The sequence below is a fragment of the Marmota flaviventris genome, chromosome 6 (genome assembly GCF_047511675.1).
Source record: "Marmota flaviventris isolate mMarFla1 chromosome 6, mMarFla1.hap1, whole genome shotgun sequence".
In the NCBI taxonomy this organism is placed as follows: Eukaryota; Metazoa; Chordata; class Mammalia; order Rodentia; family Sciuridae; genus Marmota; species Marmota flaviventris.
The window spans coordinates 48,007,045-48,030,377 of record NC_092503.1 but is presented as its reverse complement, the minus strand read 5'-3'; the positions used below and the strand labels follow the sequence as shown (position 1 = coordinate 48,030,377).

Here is a 23,333-nt window from a genome sequence, read left to right as displayed (position 1 = left end):
CTTTGAACATATCATTCTTTTTGTATGACATGACTTCTTTCTCAGTCTTCCCAGACCTTCCCCAAGGTGCATCTAATTAGAGCAGGTGTGGCCTCGCCTCTGATTATTTTGTAATTTATTTGCGTAAGTTTTTTTCTCAGGTGACTAGAGATAGTGTGTACGCTTGTATGTATGCATGTATACATACATATATATAGACATGGCACAGCTTTGATCATGGTCACTTTGGTATAGTGTTTTTGGCTATCTTCAGCCATTCTCTCACTGTTGTTAGTCAGTCTGTCAACCTCCGCCAGGGTCTGTCCTTCCCTATTCAAGTTCTGGCTAACCTGAAGTTTCTTCTGCATTTCTTAGCTTATCTTCTTGATACCTTCTTTCTTCCAACAATGCAGTTGCCTTCTCATGAAATTTCCCATTCAGGATTCCTCCATATTAACATATAGCATTCTAAAACATGAATCTTTTTGTAAATAAAGGCCCATCTGTGGTTTCCCCCCATTTGCGTTTTTTTTTTTTAATAATTATTTTTTAGTTACAGGTGGACACAATATCTTTATTTTATTTTTATGTGATGCTGGGGATTGAACCCAGTGCTTCACGCATGCTGGTCGAGCCCTCTACCTCTGAACCACAACCCCAGCCCCCATTTGCTTTTTTTATTCCCTGTTTCCTTTCATATCATCTTGCTACTACAATATAGTACCAAGATAATGATAGTGGTATTCCCTATCATTATAATTTCTCATAATAAACTACAAAGAATATCAACTATTTTCTTCCCTACAGGAATTTCTCTTAACCAGGCCCAGTTGATTCAAAAGCAGTATTTGGGGCATGCACAAGAGCTACTTTCTTGTCTTGTTCTCTTTTGCCTTGGTCCTCTTGCTACATCCCACCATACTTTGGCTGTGTTGTGTCCTTGAGTGGGCAGGTTGCCCTCCCTTGTCTCTGCAGTACCATGTGCTCACAGTCATCTGCTGTTGGTGCCAGGTGCCTGGTGCCTCCCGCGCCTCCTGTGGCTTGGTGTAACTTGTGCTTTAACTCTGGTACTTGCTGTTCTTCCTTATTAGTACCAGAACCAACTTCCCACCCACTCCACATGGTTGTTTTCTAATTGTTTGAGTTATGTTCATCTCATTATTTCGTGAAACAACAGCTTCTCTATGAAAAAGTGGTGGGTTACACAGTATTGCCCTCAGAGCAAGCTGCTCCTAATCACTTGCTAGTGGATACATTAAATGGAGGAAGAGCTACAGCTGTCAGTAGAAATGCCTTATAGAATTGTAACCAGGAAGTCACCCAGTTGAAAACGGAAAAAAAAAGAACAAAACTTTTGATAGCTCTGGCAGAAGCTGGGGTCAACAACCTCAGTTCTAGAGGAACGGGCATTCAAAGGAGCCTTAATGAGCAGTCTGCATTATCTCCTAAATCTAGGGCAAGCCGTGGCACTAAGATGATGACTCCAGAGGCCCTGGCAGAGGCATATGGCAAGAAGGAGTGGAAGCATTTTGTGTCTGACACTGGTGTGCCTTGCCATTCAGGTAGGACCCAAATGGGCAGCTGTACCACCCACACCCCTTTTCTTTTGGAACCTGAATCTGCAATGTGAGGATATAGAGAAGACCCTCCTCTGTGTCCTTTGCTGGGCACAACATATAAGGAACAACCTCGACTTCATAACAGTAGGATGGATTTCTTTTTCTAGATATGTCTGATTTCCTTTTGGCAGCTGGTTCAGAATGCTGTTAGCAGCATTTCACACTGTTTTAAAATTTAATTGATGCTCCTTTTACTTACACTTGTCTGGGGTAGAAAAGATAGATTAACACTTAGCAATAATATATTCCTTAGCCATACTGTATTTTTTATCAATTTTGTCGTGCGCTCAGTCCTTGGTTTCCTTTCTCCAGCTCTCATGTCTCTCCATATTCACATTGCACACCACTTCTGTTTTCCGGAATTCTCTTCCTTACTTTCAATTCTAGTATCTTCTGCCTTTTTATTTTCCTGTGTATTTACTGGTGCTGGGGATCAAATGCTAAGCAAGTACTCTATCACTAAATTATACTCTCAGCCCTATTTTACCGCATTTTAAATGATTTTTTCACTTTTTTCTTTTCCAGTGTCTTTAACAAGCATCATTAAGACTAATTGTAAAATGATTTTTCAAAAAATTATTTCCAAACTTTTATGTGCATAAATTAAAAGGGAATGGTTAAAAATTTTTTTAAATAGATAAACCTTATTAAATATTTTTGTGCTATTTTTCATTTGTTCTAATTTTTTTTTTGCCATTTTGTTCTTTTTCTCCCACACTACAGTGTTAAGAATGTACCTTTCTCCTTCAGAAAGTGTAGTAACCAGAAATTAGTTGCAATTATTGATTATTACTGCTGAGTTTATTTTTTTATATTTGTCATTGTTTGAGAAGTAAGTATGTGTTTTTGTAGTGATTGAATGTGTTAGGAAGTATACATGTTCATAATAAAATAAGTTGATATGAAAAACAGACTTCATACTGGGGTTAGATATAGAATGTTTTCATACATCTTGAGTCAAATTGAGTGCAAAACCTTTTACTCAAAATAATGATGGAGAGCTGCTGTTATGTCTCCAGAGTTTAGCAATTGTAAATAAGCTTGTCCTTTCTCCCAGAAAAGCTAGGCACATAGCTAAATGTTTCTTTTGAAAATTTATTCAGAAAGTGGAGTATTTTTTACTGCTGTGTCCACTAGAGGGTGGTACCTCCTTGAATCAACATCTCCCTCTGGTGCTTACTTTACCCCAGAGCATCCTAAGGATGGTCTTGGAGTTTATCTACTGTAAATTGGGTTGGTTGGTTTGGAATTTCCCATCCAAGTGCCCAATGCTCAGGGAGTCAGGCTGTGACACATAATAAAGGAAAGGCAACATAATAAAGGAAAGGCAATGTCTTTAAATAATAAAACTTTGTTTTAATGTTGAAACATGAAAGAAGAAAAAAAAATCCTGTGATTTCATAACCCATTTGCACTTTGTTTACATTAAAAAAGCAATCAAGCATATATTGTCGATTAAGTATTGTAAAACTAAGGGACACTAGGCACTGATTCCACTGAAACTTCTGAGGAGATACACAAAGAATACCTCTTAAGAGTTGTCAGTCTGGGAGACTGGAAGCTGTGATCTTCATTCACAGGCTCCTAATCCCATTAGTTGAGGGTGGCCAAGGACCTTTAGGATAAAGCAAGTAACACTATTGTGTTTTAGGTGGGTTGATGCTGTTCAGCATAGCTGTGGCTAGACTCAGATGTGGGTCCCAGGGATATGACATGGGCCATCAGTAGTATTGTTCAGGGACAGCAGATCCAAAAGTGGCATATGTAAGAGTTCAGGTTTAATTCTACCCCAAGGCCATACAGAATAAATTTAATGCCTCTCTTCCATGAGATCCTGGAGTGAGTGTACCTGTCCTGTACTCCTGCATCTTCCTAAGACAATCTACCATGTACTTACAGGGCATAGTATTAATTTATCAGCTTACCCTGGCCATTCTTGTATTGCACTGAAATTTGCTGGCATACCAGCTGAATGCAGTACTTTTGATGGACCAAGCACTGGTGTGGAAAGGCACTATTTGTGGACCTCTTCACAGAGCTATTTGTTTTGGAATTTAGTGTCACTGATAGCATAAATTGTGACTTCTTCCTATTCCATTTTATATTTGCAATATATCCTGCGTATAGTTTTCATATTCTTTAAGACAACTCAATTTTTTAAATAAAATGCTTAGTTTGTTAATTTCCTGTGTATTTATTGGTGCTGGGGATCAAATGCTGAGCAAGTACTCTATCACTAAATTATACTCTCAGCCCTATTTTACCATATTTTAAATGATTTTTCACTTTTTTTAACCAATGTCTTTAACAAGCATCATTAAGACTAATTGTAAAATGATTTTTCAAAAAATTATTTCCAAACTTTGATGTGCATAAATTAAAAGGGAATAGTTAAAAGATTTTTCTAGATAGACCTTATTAAATATTCTTTGTGCTACTTTTTCATTTACTCTATTTTTTTTTTGCCATTTTGTTCTTTTTCTCCCACACTGCAGTGTTAAAATGTACTTTTCTCCTTCAGAAAGTGTAGTAACCAGAAATTAGTTGCAGTTATTGATTATTACTACTAGGTTTATTTTGTTACACTTGTCATTGTTTGAGAAGTTTGTTTGTGTTTTTGTAATGTCATGTTTGTAGATGTCATATTTTACCTTTCAGATAGTGCCCTCAGAGCTTAAACTAAATGCTCCTTAACAGACATGGAGCCTGTATTAGTGCCATTTTGAATTGAAATGGGGGCTGTACAAATAAATAAACCACAGTCCATTGTCTCTTCCCTCAAATTTCTTCGTATCCTTCATGTATGAGGCATTAATTTGTTTCCAATTTTGAAATTTTTGTGTGTGTTTTCTTTTTTTAGGAAAATATTATTTTTATGATAATTACTTTGACCTGCCAGGAGCTCTTCTGTGTGCCAGGGTGGTGGATTCCTTAACAAAGGTGAGTGAACATTGAATTTAAAAAAAAAATATCTGATATGTGTTCAGTCATAAATCAGATGATTTATCATATGTAACTTTTGAGTTGAGATTTTATTTACTTTATTCTTTGTGGTTTCAAAGGTGACCAAGAAAGAAAGACATGGCAAATTTGGTCAAAATAGTTTTGGGAAATTAAATAGCAGTGGCCGTTTTTTCCCCCCAGGGAACATAAATATGTTCTCCAGCAGGGGGTGCAAAAGTCTAGAAAAAGAAAATACAGAACTGATCTGAAAGAATATTTTCTTGGTTTCATTTGCAGAATAAAAAAGAGTAAAGGCAATTAAGAACATTCTATGTATCGTTAAGCATTCTAAATAATATTAAACCAGAAAAATTAGGTAAGATTTTGTTGTTGTTATTGCAAGGATTGAATCCACGAGTGCTTAACTGCTGAGCCACATTTCCAGTCCTTTTCATTTTTTGTTTTGAGACAGCATTTCCCTAAGTTACCTAGGGCCTCACTAAATAGCTGAGGCTGGTTTTGAACTCATAATCCTCCTGTCTTAGCCTCCCGAGTCACTGGGATTACAGGTGTGCACCATGGTGCCCAGCAAGATGAAATTTTTAAATTCATTTTCTGAGCGCAGTTTAATATATTCATACTTTTGCTTTGTACTATATATCAAGATGAAGTAGCTGTTCATACTTTGAGATGAAAACCTATGAATGTAAATGAGTTTACATTTCAGAGTTGCTTTCCTTTTTGCACATATTGTCTTAATCGCAATGATGTATTCAGATCTTTTGCTTTTTTTGGGTGGGGGGTACCAAGGATTGAACTCAGGCACTCGACCACTGAGCCACATCTCCAGCCCCAGTCAGTGTTTTATAGTTACCACAAACAAAATGTTTCAATTTTTTTTTTTCCTTGTGGTACTAGAGATCAAACCCAGGGCCTTACACATGAGAGACAGGTACTGTACCACTGAGCTATGCTGCCATTCCAAAATGTATCAGTTGTAAAGCAATTTATAGTTTAATTGTATACAAATATCTAGTATTTGTTTAGATAAGACACTGGTCAATGTTTCCAAGGAAACAAAGGGCTTTAGAAGTGTTATTTGTATATGTACATGTGTGTGTGTAGTAATTTTCATGGAAGAGTTCTCTTTCTAAAATAACACTAAGTAAAAGAGAACTTTATTAACCTATTGTTTTCAAAAACATAAATCCTTACCTTAGAATCCAGTAATATTATAATTGCCAACCCTTTCCACTATGCTTAGAAACAGAATTATTATATTTGTTACATATGGATTTTTTTTTTTTTTTAGCAGAACAGTGATCAAAAAACATTTGATTTTTGGAAGGATATAGTCGCTGGTATACAACACAATTTTAAAATGTCAGCTTTTAAGGGTAAGTAACAAAGAGAGGCTTTCTGATACATGTTTGTTAAATACTGTGTGACTACTGAATTAGATAGAAGTTGTCCCTTTTTCTATGCTCCTTAGTGAGGATTTAATTTGATCTTAAATATTGCTGTGAAGTTAGTTCTAGTTTTAAGAGGTTCTTTTATTCATGTCTGTTTCTTGGTCATAATTGCCAATATTCAAGTATCTTTCACATGCCTGCCAGTATTGTGCTAAAATGAAGGTGCTTTCATTATGCTGTTCTTTTACATTGAGTTGTTCCATGCGTTCCCTAGAACTAAATATTCCAGTTTTGCTGTGTTCTGGCTTGGGAGTGAGGGTTGGTAATGCCTGCAACCTTTAACATAGTAGTTATAGATGGGTGGGCAAAGTATCTGCCAGTGGAAATTCCATACTTGTTGCTTAAGGAACAGTAGTGGTGGGGCCAGAATGGGGTTCGGCCAGCCTTGAGCCTAGGGTTTTATGTTTTCATTTGAACATTTGCTCATGTTACACAAAGACTAATTCTAAGGAATAAATAGATGACTTCATCCCAGTGACTAGAAACAGACTGCCCTGATTCAACTAGTGGGCTGATGGATGCTGAAGAGCAGTGTTTTTCATCTTAAAACCCTTGCCTTTGGATTGACATTTAAAAATTCCTTGCCTTCCTTTCAATATAAATCAAGCCATCAAAATAATTTTAAGTATTATGACTAAAAAACATGCCAAGGCAATAAATAGTAATTGCAGAATATTTTTTCAAATTATGTATTTCTCTGACACCTGTTACTTTGCCTCCCAGAAAAGAACCTCTACCTTGGGGTGACTTTTGTCACTTCTCTGTGCCCACTTATTAGCCCTTGACCCTGGCTTCTAGGCCTCACGTGGTTTTTATGGGTGCCTCTTCTCAGTCCACATTGAGTTCCAGTGATATGGAATGCCCATCTTCAGTAGAGGGACATAATTGATAACAATCATAAAAGCTGCGTACCACTTTATTGTTTTTCTCTTCATTAACTTTGTAAAATGAATAGCCTTAAAAGCATGGATGAAATAGCAAATTGTTACTTTCAAGTAAATTCAGCATAAAAATCTTTTAATGTTATTTTATTGCTTTGTAAATGAGTAGATTAAATATTTCGTGCTTTAGTGACGCACAGCTTAAAAGTTTTAAACAATAATATAAAAATACAGTACAGAGCATAAATAAATAATGTCTTTTCATTTCTAACAGATTTTGAAATGCTTGACATTAATTATAATTTCACCAGAATAAGAAGCACAAGATCCATTTGCCAATGTTATTTAAACCCACACAATGATATTACATAAGACTCAGTTAAGGGATCAAATCAAATCAATTGCTTGTGTTAAATAAATAAGAATAGGTCAGACACCTGTTCCAGGTTTTACTGGGTATTTAAAAAGCTCTTCTGCAATCCCAAAAAAGTTTGAAAAGTTCATAACGAAAGCACCTTCATTTTAGCACAATATTTTGATTTCTTATGAGAGCTTCAGAAAAAGCATACATGCACCTATATATTTGAATCAATCTTAATGAAAGGGGCCATATAAGCCTTATATTAATGCACCATCTGAAATAGCTTAGGGTATACAGTGTCTTGAATTTCAATATTCAAGTATTTAAGTTCTATTAAGTTATGTGATACCTCCCAAATGTTTCCTGAAAGCTCTCATATTAGTTGTTAGAATAAAGCTATTTTAAAAAGAAATGTTAAGTTTCTGAAACCAAATATAATGTAATTTAGAAGCCTATTTCTGGGTATTTATGTGTGATAATTTGTGTTAACTTAGCAGAAATTTTTAAATATTGAAGGAGTTTACAGAAAATCTCTTAAGAGGCTTAGGATTGCTGACTAGAAACTCATGAGGATCTTCACATATTTACCATTGCTGCTAATATTTACCAGGGGAAAATTAGTTGGTCTAAAAATTCAAATGTGTATTTTGGAAAATTAAAATTGTATTATTTTCAGTCTACCTCTGTATGTGTTTTATGGGGTGGGATGGAGTTGGGGAACACTTTTCCAAGCAGAAGATTTAGTTAGCTCCATGAGAATGTGCTCACATGGGAGCCACTAAGAATCCCGAGAAGGAGGAATGGACATACTCAGAGGAGTACAGGCCATTTGACTCAGCATTAGGCAGCTGGAGCCACACCTGGTCATTTTCTGTGAGATCGATTATGGCGCTCCCTGAAGCCTGATCCAGGTAGCCTTTGGTATACTCATCATAGGTGTACATTATGGGGGTGCCATTCTTATATAGACCTACCCAAACATGAGTCCCTTTCACATGCACATGGTAGGAGAAATAGTATATTCCTGGTATCCTACAGGTAAAGATTCCAGTTCTTGGGTCATAATGCTGTTGCCTGTTATACAAAATCTTATCAAATGGGATGGGAGCACCTATTGCTGGATAGGCTTTGGAGAGAATAACAGTAAAAGCAGACACAGGCATTCCTGTTACTCCCTGGTTGGCACTAACAAGAGGCATCCCAGAAAGACTGGGCCTTTGTCCTGCCTTTATAAAGCCCTCAGGCATGACTGCTTGGCCTGGGGGCCCGGGGGGTCCTGGAGGCCCTGGGAGACCAGGCTGTCCATCATGGCCTCTTGGACCTGGAGGCCCTGGTGGTCCAGTGGGTCCATTGAGGCCCTTAGTTGCTATGCCAGCTGGACCAGGAGGACCTGGATTTCCAGGATCACCTTTAGATCCAGGGAATCCTGGGATACCTGGTGGCCCAATGGGGCCTCTGGTACCTGGTATTCCAGGAGCCCCTCTTGGACCAGCCTCACCATTGTGTCCAGGCACTCCCTTAGCTCCTGCTGGGCCTACAGGGCCTGGAAGACCAGGAGGTCCTACCACTCCAGGGTCACCTTTTGGGCCTGGTAACCCTGGATTACCCTTGGGACCACTGAGACCTGGTTCTCCTGGGTACCCTGGTTTTCCATCTAAGCCGGGAGAACCACTTGTTCCTCTGGCTCCAGGTTGTCCTGCAGGCCCAACTGGCCCTGTCTCACCCTTAGGGCCTGGGAGACCATGGTTGCCTGGGATGCCTTTTGGTCCTTGGGGTCCCATATTTCCAGGAGGTCCAGTCAGACCTGGCTCCCCAGGATGACCTGCTGGCCCTTGTTCCCCTTTGGCACCTGGACCCCCTGGAAGGCCAGCAGGTCCTCTTTGTCCCTTCATACCAGGTAAACCAGGTTTCCCAAAGCCTGGAGCTCCCGGTGGCCCAGCTATTCCTGGAGCTCCAGGGTGACCTTTTGCCCCCGGAATCCCTGGCTGACCTGGAGCCCCAGCAGCTCCTGGCTTTCCAATGCCTTCTGGTCCTCGTTCTCCAGGAGGACCTTGGGGACCTGGTGGGCCAGCCAGTCCCCTTTCTCCTGGAAAACCCCGATCACCTTTGATGCCTGGCTGTCCTGGAAACCCATTTTCACCTCTTTTTCCTACTCCAGGAGGGCCAGGTGGTCCCATGGGACCCTGAGGGCCTGGAAGGCCCCTCTCACCTGGGCGGCCAGGAGCACCATACCCTGTTTCTCCTTTCGGTCCATTTACACCAGGGACTCCAGGCACACCCTTTTCTCCAGGAAAGCCCCTGGGTCCTGGGGCACCTACAGGTCCTTGTTGTCCAGGTTTTCCTGGCACAGAAATTCCAGCTGGGCCAGGGATTCCAGGAGGCCCTGGTGGTCCCCGTGGTCCTGGTAAACCAGCTGGTCCAACTTCTCCTTTTGGTCCGTATGGTCCTCTCTCCCCTGGTTTTCCTGGGAGTCCTGGCACACCTGGTTTCCCGGTAGCTGATGGTCCTGGTGGTCCTGGCAACCCTGGCTCTCCCTGGAGTCCAGGACTTCCATAGCCTGGTTTTCCTGGTGGTCCAGAAGGACCTGGGTGCCCTCGAGGTCCTGCAGGGCCTGGTGGGCCAGGAATACCTTGCTCCCCTCTTACTGCTACACCTAAAAGACACACCAATACACCACCCAGAGAGGGGGATGATTAGTAACATTAAAATTGATCAGTGTTTCTCAAAATGTCTAACAGGACAGGGCGGTGCGGTGTCATTCATTACATACTAGTCTTAGACCAAGCTTAAATAGGTCTGGATGATTCATTTTACAGTGTTTTAAAATTACTTCTAAAGAGAGAGTTTTCCATGGCTACCACTTTCTTCATAACCTGATGATCTAAGATAAGTTGACATTGAAGATTTCTTCAGAATAAGAGTAAAGTGGACAATTTTTCACATTTATTTTGGAAAAATCATCTACATAGGTAAGAAAAAAAGATATTTGACAGAAAAGGAAGAGAAAGACAAGTGGAGAATAAATAAGAAAAATTTATAGAGCTGTAAAGATTTTCCCTCAAAAAAGCTATCCTGGAAGACATAAATGAGTAATGGAATTAATTCTAATTTACATCTGCCACACCCTGCTGAATACTTCAGATTTAGGCTGATTTTTTTTTAAACTTCAGAATATATTGTGTTTTTTTTATTCTTTTCCTTATTGACTTAAAATTGAAACAAAGAATTAGTTAATCAGATATAATGGGTGAGTATATAAAATAGGATTAAAGTGTTTATCTAAGTGCAAATTAATGTTGTTTGATTTTATAAAGCTATGGGTTTAACTGAACTACTTCTGATGGGCTAAACTTAAACTCAGTGATCACTTATTTAGTACCTGTGATGTGAAAAGGCCACAAATGTGGGAAAGTACAAGTTGTGTCCTGTGGAGGATTCAATCCTAGAGTGAAATGAGTGACTACATAACAAGAGCTTTTAAGAGGTATCCCAGGCTATTTTGGTTGCTCAAAGGTGGGTTGTAGCAGGGCACTGCAGACATTAGGGAAGTGTTACCACTTTAGTCTTTTGACATTAATCTTCATAATCATCTACATAAAATTTTCTTCTTTTATCAGGGAAATTCTTTAATAGTTAGCCAAGATGACATAAAGTTGCATGTGATTTTTAATATTTATTACAGAATTTGTATTAAAGTTGTTTTCTGTTTATGTTCAGAAACATAAGATGCCTACTTACTATTTAGATTCTTAGGTTGTTGAAAAACTGTTCATAGTAATATTGACTTAATGATGTAATAGTAGTTGGATAGGTTGCTTAAATCCTGAAAATCATTTATGGCCTGACCTTTTTTTTTTTTTTTTTTGGCAATGTGGAGTATTAAATCCAGGGCCTCATGTGTGCTGAGCAAGTGCTCTACCACTGAGCTAATAAGTCCCTAGTCCTATAGCTGTGACTTTTGAGTCACATTTGTTTAAAAAAAAAATAGTGGACTTAAATCCTAAATCTTTAATAGCTTAAAAACTGAAAATGCAGGCCAAAATAGAATTATTATCAAATGAATTGAAAAGAATTTTAAATTGCCTTTGAAAGCATTTTGGAGTATTAATTCCCTTGAATCATTAGCTGTCAGTACCTAAACATATTAAAATTGAAAAAAAAACCTCTCGTATTAATTGACTGCTATATAAGAAATAGTTAGCCAAGAGTAGGTACTTATTTCTATTAGGTAGAGCTGTAGAGGTCTTTCTGAGATTTAAAAAGCATTTGACCTATATAAAATATAGAACAAATAATTGAACTAAATATGCTGAAATAGGAAGATATTTGTTTTAGATTTAGGAACTTTTGTATTTGTATTAATTAGTTATATTTCAGTTTTCAGACATTCAAACATATAGCTTTTCCCATGGACTTTCAGAAACTTACAATAGGAAAAAGATTAATATGAGAAATTAATTTATGGACATTTCCATATATTAACACACATTTCATTCACTGACTTTAGTACATGTTCATGATGGATCTATATGTAAAACTGGATTTAGTATATTACAAGTAGAATAGGTGAATAAGTAAGGGATTTGTTAATGGTTTGGAATAAAATAGCATTTTTAATGCAGACTATATTAGTTAGGGGTTTGCTTCAGAATCTGGCTATAAGGATCATGTTCATACTGAAATAATTGTCCAACTAGAAATCTGTTGCACTGCTAAAAGAGGTAAAACATATCATATCTTATTGAAAATGATCGTATTGGGCACCTTTTAAGGCCAGAACTCCAATAACAGGGTGATCTGTGTTACTTGAAATGTTGCCCTAATGGTTCTAAACCTCTTGGTGTAAGAAAGAATTTGACTTCTATTGAATCTCTGGAGCCCCTGTTTGTAGCTTACAAGCTGAAAAAACAAGATTAGGGTGGCACCATCCTTAAGGAAAAGTGACAACCTACTAATAAGTTTCTTAAATGTCCACAAACTGGAATAGTGGTTGGTTGTGTCAGAATGTGTTACCTGCGTCTGCCTAGCAGCTGTAGAATCCTCTGCAGCATGATTTAGTAGTGTTTTAATGGGATCCTCTTTTAGTCTGTGCTGAACATATGTGCCTAGGAATTACATATGAATTCTGAATTTCTGTTATCAGCTTAACATTTTCTTGTAATGCATTAGTGCCTGCCGTGTGGATGATGATACATTTGATTTTCTGTCTTATGTTATCAAGAAGAGACCAAGGAGGATTTAATGTTAAAGGATAGCTTCTGAAATTCTTATTTAACAAGATGTTTTAATTTGTTCTACAAAAATAGCCAGGATGTTCAAGTACATTAAGGTGGGAAGATAAAAATAGGTTTAACTTTCTACAATGGTGCATTTTATTTTTAATTCAAGATTGTTTATTATGATTTTGGTAAGGTATTTAGAAGTCTGAATTTGTGATCAGAGAGTACTGAAACCATTGTTGCCTGTCATAGCATTTCACATCACATTTGTTGCTTCAAGTGAGATAGCATGTTCCTTACCTTTTACTCTTTCTTTCCTGGCTTTTTCTTTCTCTTAATTTATTTATATTTTAATACATTCAATAATATCTGTTGTGCCTCTGTTTTTAAATATTAGGCTTCCTTTCATGAAACACTCGGTTTCATCTTTCTTCTCAACAAGACCATTTGCTTAAATTGGTTGTTCCCCAAAACATATTATTTAAAGTTTATTACAAATGGCTTTAGCTTTATGTACAGGACAGAGTATATAACTAAAATGAAAAAAATATTGTGGAAAGGGAACCTGAAGCCTGCAATCAGTTTATATTGCCCAGTTGATGTTTTCTAGGCAGTTTATATTAGATGCTGTCGAGTAGAATTAGTGAGGATAAGGCCTTGTCATTGCTCTTTGAGGATTTCTTAGTATTTTATATATATGTATATATATTATCTCATTGCTCTTCCCAGTAGCAGAGAAAGCCATACAGATGAGGAATAGATTTAAGAGGAAAGTTAAAATTTATCTAAGACTATGCCAGTAAAGTAGTATTCAGAACTAGAAGTACTACTAGTAGTTTATTAGTATTGTAGTAATAGTGAAACATAAGGCACCTGACAGGTATTAACTCTTGATAACCTTCATGGCAGCCCTTAGAGATCAGTCGCTCCTTCTTGTTTTACAAATGAAGAAACTAAGGCATAGGGAGGAAAGATAACTTACCTGAGGTCACACAGCTAGTACTGTGCATTTAACCACTAAACTATATGGGATATATAAATAGCTATGAGGATTGCTACTTCCTTTGCCTGTTTAGCTTATTGAAACTTATTGTGTATATTTGTAGACTAGTTGAATGTGTTTTAAAAGTAAATGTGTGGTTAGAACTGTTACTCAGTGGTTGAGCGCTTGCCTAGCATGCCTGAGGCACTGGGTTCGATCTTCAGCACCACATAAAAGTAAATAAATGAAATAAAGGTATTATGTCCACTTACAACTAAAAAACATTAAATAAAAAAAGTAAATGTGTGTAAGTATTTAGATATATTAGCCTTCTATTCTCTTTGTGTAATTATTTTTAAATATTTTAAATTTAACTACTTTTGGTTGAATTATTATATTTGGATTATGGATAGTTATTTGTACAAAAGTATCATTCTAGGGAAAAAAACTTCATATTAAAAGTCCTTAATATTTTTCTGTTATATTTATTATATTTATTGTACAAGGAGTTTTGTTCTTCATCCACAAATTATTTTGTTGTAATTTGGACTAATTTAGGAATTTTCAATAGATAATACCAGAGTTGAAAGCATTTTGTTAAAGACATCATCTTTAAGATTGTAGAAAGCAACAGCCAGCTAGCTACTAGAGCAAAATATGCAATTCAGTTTACCTTTACTCTTTATGGTGTAGGGAATGAAGAACTGGGTCTTGGTGTTGGGTGGTGGGCCTTTTATGCCGGTGGGTGTTTGGTATCGCTCAGCATAAAACACTCCATGAACCAAATTCAAGGACATTAGCAGCAAAAGGGTGATTTGTGGCAGCATATTCTCAGGTGGATTCTGGAAAACAGAAAAGAATTATTTCATATAGCTTTGTATTGACCTGTTTCATTTTTCTAACATTGCACAGTTGGAATTCTTTATTTAACTAACTGCTTTTTAACACAGTCCTTTATAAAAATTTCAATATATTCCATAAATTAATGAGAGATATTTAGTTCGGTGAATGTATATCATAGTTATTTGGGGAAGCTATATTCAAGTAATCAAGTAAAAATAAAGTGATTTACAAATAAACATAAATAAATCATCACTAGACAACTATATTAAGTCATTCTGGATCTTAAACATATCCTGAAATATCTAGTAGTTTCTAAATACATTGAAATTCAGATTAGGATAAGTTTGTACAGTATGGTTTTCATTAAGATTATTTTATATAGACTTATATTTTATATATTTTATATACAAGTAAACCTCTTTGAGTACATTTTAGTAGAGAGCTATTTTTTTAAAATAATGCACAAGGACCCCAAAGAATTAACTTACTTCAGTATTAACTTGCTTCTTTTCAAGCAAGCTAACATGGAATTTTACAATGACTCTCAGTCCATAGACTTACCTGGGTGCTGGCAGTTCTGGAGCTAGTGTCTAGGTGGCTTTGTGAAGCCTTCTCTGCTCAGGTAGGCAGTGCAGAAGATGCCCTCTCCAAAGTTGCCCTTAGGTATTTATACAGTCTTCCCCTCACTGCCTGAGGTTACTCTGAGCTTAAGCCCCTCCCCTCAGAGGTGGGAAACACTAATTATGGTGGAAAGTTCTATTAGGCAGGCATACAAAATCAGGTTGGTCTCTATTTTTTCTTGTTTTTTAAATTGAAAAATAAACTCTTTGTCTTAAATATATATTAATAGTTTTTACCATACCCATTTTTCTGTAATTTTATTTTAGAAATTTTTACTCTAATGTTAGTTCATGTTGGAATGATGATTCCCCCTTATTATTTTTGAAAAGCATATTATTGTGTTGTTTGTTTGAAAATATTTGGTAATATATAAAAATAGGGGAAGAACTCTTTTGGAGAAGGATGTGGATTTAAACCATCATCTAAATTCTTGAATTATTATATAAAGCCACCAATGTGTCCATTAATATTCCTAAATTTTTATAAACATAGCTTAGCTCAATTCTTATATATTTATGGGCTTGAGAGAAAAAAAATAAAATGGTGAAATTGTGGGTATGCTGTTTTGCATTTCAGGCTTTTAGTGTAAGTCTTCAGAAGTTAGTAAAAGAAATTTAAAGTGATAACATTAAAATTTTTGAATTTCTTCATTTTAAATATTTAAAAATTTTCAGATAAATGCAGGATATTTGTGAATTTGCTAGTAGAGTTAGCAATATATTCTTTCTGAAGAATTTAGATTCTTTATTCCCAATAATACACTTTGTTCTGGATATGGCCTCAGATATTCTTGCTTAAATTTGGATTTTACTTTAGAGTTGGAGTAAAGTTTGCAAGAGCCCTTAACTTATATTATGTTTATTTAATCTCATATTATGTTTATTTACATAGGGCTGCTGTGTTCATTTCAGAAATAAAAAAAAATCCTCAGACTTTGCTTTTAGCTTTTTAAAAATACTCTTGGCTTACATCGCAATTTCCTTCAGGGATTTTGTATCATCTCAATTAAAAACATTTTTCCCCCAAAGGTGGAAATAAACATCATCATTATCAACTTTACTAGTTAGTATTCTCTTTAACAATATTAGAGACTCTTAAAATCAGTTTTCAGGATCCTACAACATCTAATAAAGACAGGAAGTTCAGAGACCAAATTTAGCATCTTATTTAATTTTGTCATTTTGGATCCAAGACCAGTCAACTTTACAGATAAATGAGATAAGAAGAAAAATTCCAGATACAGAATAGATAATTTTTGGTACCTCCCTAGAATTGAAGTAGTGTGGTTGAGGATTGATGTGTGATTGAAATAATGGTTTTTCCCTCTTCCTTTTCCCTCACTCCTCCCCTGCAGGCAGTTTCCTGTGGTATTTAAATAAAGCCTTATATACTACTTTGCAAAAATGTAAATACAAAACTCATTCACAGTGTCCTCTCTTTCTTTTCTCACTTAAACATTTGTTGATTGCACATTAAAAAATCTACATTGTCATGCATGTCTTTATGCAATATGCAGATATACATGAAATATGGCTTTGGGGGGGCGGGTACTAGGGATTGAACTCAGGGGCACTTGACCTCTGAGCCACATCCCCAGGCCTATTTTGTATTTTATTTGGAGATAGGGTCTCACTGAGTTGCTTAGCACCTCACTTTTGCTCAGGCTAGCTTTGAACTTGCAATCCTCCTGCCTCAGCCTCCCGGGATTATAGGCATGCACCATCACGCCTGGCTGAAATATGGCTTTTATATCAATTTAGATTATTGGCAATTGGATAGTTTATTTTAATCAGTCTCATCATTTGGCAGTTATATGGAATGGTTTTTTAATTATATGAACTCGGCTACATCTGTAAGAAACTACAAAAGATAAGTGAAAGAAAACAGCTGTCTTCTGTTTGTTTACGGTTTATTTGGACAAGATTTGACAAAGTAGATAAGATTATAAGGTGCTTTTCAGAGCTAGGCTGAAGAATTTGTTTTGAAAGGAATTATTAGAAATGTGTGCATATTTTAGTATTTTGTGTGTATATATGGTTTAGTGCATGCATGCACACACACAGAGGCACGTTTTTATAATACCATTTGATATTATTCCTGTGAACATTTAGAAGATGGATTCCCAGCCCTACATACCTAGCACTTTGCACCTGTGTAGACCATTTGTTCACTGTGGTACTCTATTTTCAGAACTTTATACCTTAAACTTTCTTGATGTCTGTCTCTTCATTAACAAATAGAAGTTTGAACGAGGTGGTGTCTAAGCTCCTTTAGGATTTAAAATTGGATTTTTCTTGCATTCAAGTATTTGTTCCCCATGGTCATATGGTAGACTTGGCTCTCTTTCGATTGACTTTAGATTTGCAACAAAAAGAAAAAAAAATCATACTAGGTGGTTGTATGTTTTGGGGATATGTAAATATATGTGGGTATTTGTCATTCTATATTCCCCTTTAGCTTTGGGAAATGTGGTGTCTTCGGTGGTAAGCCTTGGACGTTCAACCCTTTTTACAAATAGTGTATTTATTTCAGCACACAGAATCTGACTACTGTTTGCTTTGTTAGTCACATAAGAAGCACTTCTTGTGCAAAACAGATTGTAGAATCAGAATATTTACTAGCCACACCCCACCCAATTGTGTATTTAAAACTATTTTTATTCTTGGTGTTTACTTGGAGCTGTAAGAAGTGACTAGTCTGTGGCTTTATGAAGGAAACTCATTCCATTGAAAGAGTCTTGCTTTGTAAAACCAATTTTCTGAGTGATTTTTAAATCAACTATGAGTGATATTTTTGCACATTGAGCATTTACCTGCTATTAAGTTTGTCTGCTCATTTGTATATCCCTAGGTCATTCATGAGTTCACCAAATATTTCTTGAGTACCTCTTAAGTGTCAGGCATTGGGATAAATATTGGATGAATAGTGTGTATGCCCTAAGGTGTTTACACAATGTTCTCAACCTCTTTTTCCCATTCTCGCAGTCCTGAGGAGTATGACACAATTTGTTCAATCTTTGGGGTTCATGAAGATAGTAGTGGTTCAGAAACTCAATTTTGCAAAAACTCCTTAGGCAATCATGATCTACTCCTAATGTTGGGATGTTGTTATGGTATAATTACCAGATTATTAATATTAGTTATTTACCTTTTTGTTGTTTGTGCTCATTTTTTAAACTTTATTATAGGAAATTTTGGTCTTACCTACAAGTGAGGATAGTGCATCTAATGAATGCCTGTGTTCCAGTCAATCATTTTAAACTAATCTCAACTCAGTCTACCTTCTATTCATCCCCTCTCAAATTTTGGAACAAATTGCTTATGTTATACTGATTCACCAGTGGATATTTCAATATATTTCTCCAGAGACTAAAAATGCCTTTTCTTTAAAATAGAATATTCATTATATCTAAAAAATTAATCATTTTCTAATATCATCAATGCTTTAGTCCATCACATTTCCCCAGTTATCTGTTGTACGTATGGCATATACCTATATAGACTTATAGACATGTATATATACACAAACATATACATAGATATGTACATGTATATTATATACATATACACATATATATTTTTAAAGAATCGATTTATTGGGCTGGGAGTATAGCTCAGTTGGTAAGAGTGCTTGCCTTGTATTCACAAAGCCCTAGGTTCAGTCCCCAGCACTATAAGAAAAAAAAAAAAAGAATTGATTTGTTATTTGTTTAAATCAGGTTTCCTTAATTGCCATTGACTGATATGTCCCCTTCATCTAGGTTTCTTACCTGCATCTCTTTTTTTTTCCCCCTTTGCAACTTATTTGTTGAAAAGCTGGGTTATCTGTCTTGTGCAATTTCCTGCAATCTGGATATTGTTGTCATTTAATTTGCTCCTCTGCTGATTGATAGTTAGACATACAATGTTGCTCTCATTCAGGTTTGAAACACACATACACATACACACACAAATGCTTTTGGCAAGAATATTTTACCAATTTAGAGAGTGTGGTTTGGTATATTTCTATTGGGAGGCCCTTTGTTGCTGGTTCTCTGGTGTTACTAAGTCTAATTACTTATACTTATTATAAGTTATAAGATGGTGATATTCTAATTTTATCATTCTTCCTTTTTTGTTTCTATTAAAAAAACACTCTGTTCAACTATGGTTATCCTGAGTTATAATATATATGGTTATCCTGAGTTACAGTGTGTGTGTGTGTGTGTGAGAGAGAGAGAGAGAGAGAGAGAGAGAGAAAATATATATATTCAGATGTTTTCCCCATCTTTGGCCAGTAAGAGCCTCTTCAGATTGCTCCTGAGCACTTTTGACATGATCCCAGTAATTTTTATAACTTCTTTTCTTCTAGTATTTTGTACTTTTCCTGGCCCAGATCTGTAGTAAGACATTTCTCCACAGAGTCTTACTTCTGTTAGTTGGAAATAGAAGTTAGAAACCACAGTATGGATGTCTGGCTGTTTGAGTCTCAGGGATGTACCCTGCTCGTGGGTTGATTATAGTTTCTAGGTTTTCAGTGGACAGAGCCAAGAAATTCATGCTTACAATGTTAACTAAATGTAAAAGATATCATGCCATTATCCTGATATATCTAATTCACATTCAGGACCAGAGTTTTTTCTTAATGACCCTGAACTTGCGTGCATACGTCCATAGCCCCACCCAGAGGATCCCAGTTCTCATGATAATAAAGCATACATTCACTTTATTCCATCATCTTCCTAGTTGTTCTGAATATCTATACCAACATTCACATCATAATTAAAATTAGTTCAACTTTTAAACTGATTACTTTTATGATTCTCTTTAGTATTTTCGCAAAAGCTGTGTAGTCAAACTACTGTGTTTCAATGTCACTTGAAATGGCTTATTTCAAAATAGATGCTAACCACTCGGTTCATCATTAGGTTTATTTCATTTTGCTTTCAGGGTTTAGGGATTTTCTTTTCAACTTTAATTTTCTTTTATACTTTGCTAACATATTTGCATTTTCTGTGATGTGCTGATAAATGTTTAACATCCACCTTGGGGGTGGGGAAGATGGCCTGCTGATTTCTGTTGTATAAATACTACCACCATAGCCAATTTGAAGCTACCATGTTAAGATACCTGGCTTAAAAAGCACCTGAATATTTACCAAGAATCAGTATGTGCCAGCTCCAGCATACATTGCATATTTCCTAGGTCAGATTTATAAAGTAAGAAAATTTCAGAGTAGTATAGCTTCTGTTACTCCTCCTCCTCCTCCATTCCTCCTCCACCCCTCCTCCTCCATTCCTCCTCCTCCTCCTTTTCCTCTTTTCCTCCTCCTTCTCCTCCTCCTCCTCCACTCCTGTCTACCCTGTGTTTCAAAACCTTCCTTCTATAGGTTATATAACTGCTTTTTAAAATTTGTTTTATTAATGTGTGTGTGTATGTATGTTTAAATGAAAAATAGAAGGGATACCAGGGATTAGAGGAAGGGGACCATGGGGAGGGAGGAGGGGAGAAAAGGAGGAGATTCTGGGAAATTAAATAGATCAAATTATGTTATGTGCATGCACAAATAAGTAACAATCCCAATATTATATATAATGATAATGTACCAATAAAAAAATAGGAAAAATGTGTTTAATTTATCCTACTATTAAAATATTTATCATTCTTATTTCCTCCTTATTTCTTCGGTAAATGGCATCTATGCATAATTTATTTTGCTGCTTCTGTGTAACAGTTTATCTTGGGAATCATTGCATAAGATTATATAAAGATGGTCTGTGTTCTTTTTTTACAGCTTCATAATACTACATTGTATGGATGTACCATGGTTTTCTCAACCATTGCCTAATTGGTATTCATCTCTATTATTTTCTGACCTTTGTTAATTCAAGTATTTTTACGGTGAAAAACTTTGTTTATGTAAGCTTTTTGTCTGAATATCTTTGGAAGACATCCTTAGAATTAGAATTTGTGGATCAGCAAGTAGATATATGGTTTTGTTAGGTGTTTCTTTCCTTAGATGTGTTATTTTTCATTTCTACCAGCAATATGTGAGGCTGCCTGCTTTTATTCAGCCATGCCAACTGGATATGTTGTTCAGATTTGGGTGAACTTTTAAGTTTTTGCCCATCTTAGGGGTAAAAAATGCAATCTCAATTTAGTTTAATTTTTATTCTTTTTACAAAAATCTTGGTTGAGCATCTTTTCGTATAATTAAGACTATACCTCTAACACACTTTTCCTAAAAGTGTTCTATAGCTTAGGAATCTAAACCTCTGCTCTGTGATATAGTGGGCACATATTTTTCCAGTTTCAATTTATCTTTTTAATTTACTTCTGAGGATTTTTTTTACATTCAAAATTTTCTTTTAAGGTTCATAAAATTTTGATTCAGAATATTCTTCTTCTTTCATAAGCTAAGAATGATAAAGGGTGTTAAAGGTCATCTAGATCACTCATTTTATTCATCAGCTGGGGAAAACTGGTTTCTCTGTTATGCATGTTTTCATCCCTAATGTTTAATTGAGTTAAATTTCTGAAGTGAGGATCTGTTGGTGAGACAGCCCACTGAGGGAAAATGCCAGAACTAAGCTTGTGTGTTCATCCCTGTGTCCAGCAGGACACTGACTTTCTGTTTCTCTGATCCATCATCCTTTTAGCAGTGGAAATAGCAGAAGTGGCCCCGAAGTTCAGTTAGGGCACTCCAAGACCCTTAGCTTCCACCACCACTGTGCTGTACCTCATTCCTTTCAAAAAACTGTGAAAGGATGTTTGTAGGTGCTCTGACAGAAGCCAGATGCCAGAAGTGATTTGTTCATGTAAATAGTTTGATGTGGTTTAGTAGTTAGATACCTGCTGAGGGCTTGGAGAGAGAAATTCCTGTGTAAAAACAGGTGTTTATGAAAACCCCGGAAACTTCAGGTCAGGTCAAGAAAAACTGAGAGTCATTTTAAAAATTTGAACAAGGGCTTTATATTCTATTTTTTACTACACATAAATCAAACACTACTTAAAGAGTGCATGGTTTTTTTGTCTGCCATTTAGTGACATCACTTTCTTTCCACAGTTAACCTAGCTGAGTTAAAAATATAGGGCTTCTTGGCCCCTTGCCCCAAACCTTCAAGGATTTTAGCCAGTGGTTTCTCTGCCATTCTCTTACTCTGTTTGCATGTGCAGTTCAGTCTTTGCATGTAGCCTCCGCTAAAATGGAAGGAGAAATGAGATGGAGTTAAAGTGTTAGAGAAGGTACAGGGTGGCACTCTGTCTTTGATCTCTTTGCTCCTCTCTTTATTATCATACTTAAGAACAACTTCACAATCACCACCGATAGGATACAAAGGCCTTGTAGGATAGAGAAGTATCTATAGGGTATGAAGTACCCATAAGGGTTGGGTAGGATCATGGACCATCCTGGAGACATGCTTATACAATGTTTAGCTTACTAATGTTAACAATTAAAAACAACCCAGGGCTTTTAGTTTAAATAATGCATTGTCTGCTTAGCCTTTGATCAACAACTTTGTTACCTGACTCATGGACCTCATGTGGACAGGTGCTAGGTGTCTGCTCTTCCTATCATCTGTGGCTTTGGTCTCTGACCCATCAGAGACTCTGGGCAGGTCACCTGGCCTTCTTGCACCTGGTTTCTTCATTGGTACATCTGTAAATGTCTGCTCACTTTCTTTTAGATTTTAAATATAATTGCTATTTAGAGAATACAGAAAAATAAAACTTATATAACATAGAGATATAATGATTATTAATAGTAATATTTTCCCCTGTTGACCTTTTTTTAGTTATCCTATCAGTTATCTTTAATCACTTAAGAGTCAAAATAAATTTCCAGTTCTAATACCAATAAGGTTCAAATAGTAGGCATGCAGTGTATAATGTTATCCTGTCTTCTGTTACTTTTACCAATAGGGACTTTGAAAGTTGAAAGAAAATACATGTGAAGTGGTAGAGCAGTGCCTACAGGTGCTCAATAAATATGCATGAGTCCAAGGACCATGCTGATAAGGAAGAAGACATTATATTTGAATCTTTTTATAGTACCAGTACTTCTCAGATGTTCTCCAAACTCTTTTGACCCTCTGCAGTATGCCAGTCGTGATAGATGCTGGGAACCCAGGGCAGGAGCACACCCTGCTATTGATGATCTCATGGAGGAAACACACACTAAACAGTCTCTTATAGCCTTTGCTCTGGCTTTCGTTTGTGTCTGCATGAACCTGTCTCCCTAAGCATGAAGTGGCATGCTTTCACACTTTATCTTCTTTCCTGAATATAATTCAAAGATTATTGATTTCTTACCATTGAAACTCCATTCTCCACAGACAGTATCTGTTACCAAGCAGAAACCTCTTAAATATTGCTGAATGAAGGAACTAAGAGCTTTAGAAGATCAGATTCCAGTACTTATTGAGTGTTGGTGA

General features: G+C 36.3%; 2 protein-coding genes across 4 annotated transcripts in view; one reads left to right on the top strand and one right to left on the bottom strand.

Moving 5' to 3' along the window:
- Nt5dc1 (5'-nucleotidase domain containing 1) overlaps window positions 1-23,333 on the top strand; it is a 125,513-nt gene that overhangs the window by 9,883 nt on the left and 92,297 nt on the right. For 2 of the 3 annotated variants that reach the window (XR_011707711.1, XM_071613101.1), the window contains exons 4-6: window positions 1,435-1,541; window positions 4,459-4,538; window positions 5,854-5,938. Coding sequence is in view for 2 of the 3 variants with exons in the window: in XM_071613101.1 (XP_071469202.1) it covers window positions 1,435-1,541; window positions 4,459-4,538; window positions 5,854-5,938 (272 nt within the window). In the remaining variant the exon portion in view is untranslated. The remainder of the gene's footprint in view (window positions 1-1,434; window positions 1,542-4,458; window positions 4,539-5,853; window positions 5,939-23,333) is intronic. The other variant, XM_071613102.1, reaches the window with a different exon arrangement.
- On the bottom strand, window positions 7,094-14,903 carry Col10a1 (collagen type X alpha 1 chain). The gene is made up of 3 exons (XM_027928348.2): window positions 14,861-14,903; window positions 14,130-14,298; window positions 7,094-9,908 (listed from the first exon to the last, which is right to left on the bottom strand). Exons 2-3 carry the CDS (start codon window positions 14,281-14,283, stop codon window positions 8,020-8,022), a joined length of 2,043 nt encoding a protein of 680 aa, XP_027784149.1. The 5' UTR covers window positions 14,284-14,298; window positions 14,861-14,903; the 3' UTR covers window positions 7,094-8,019.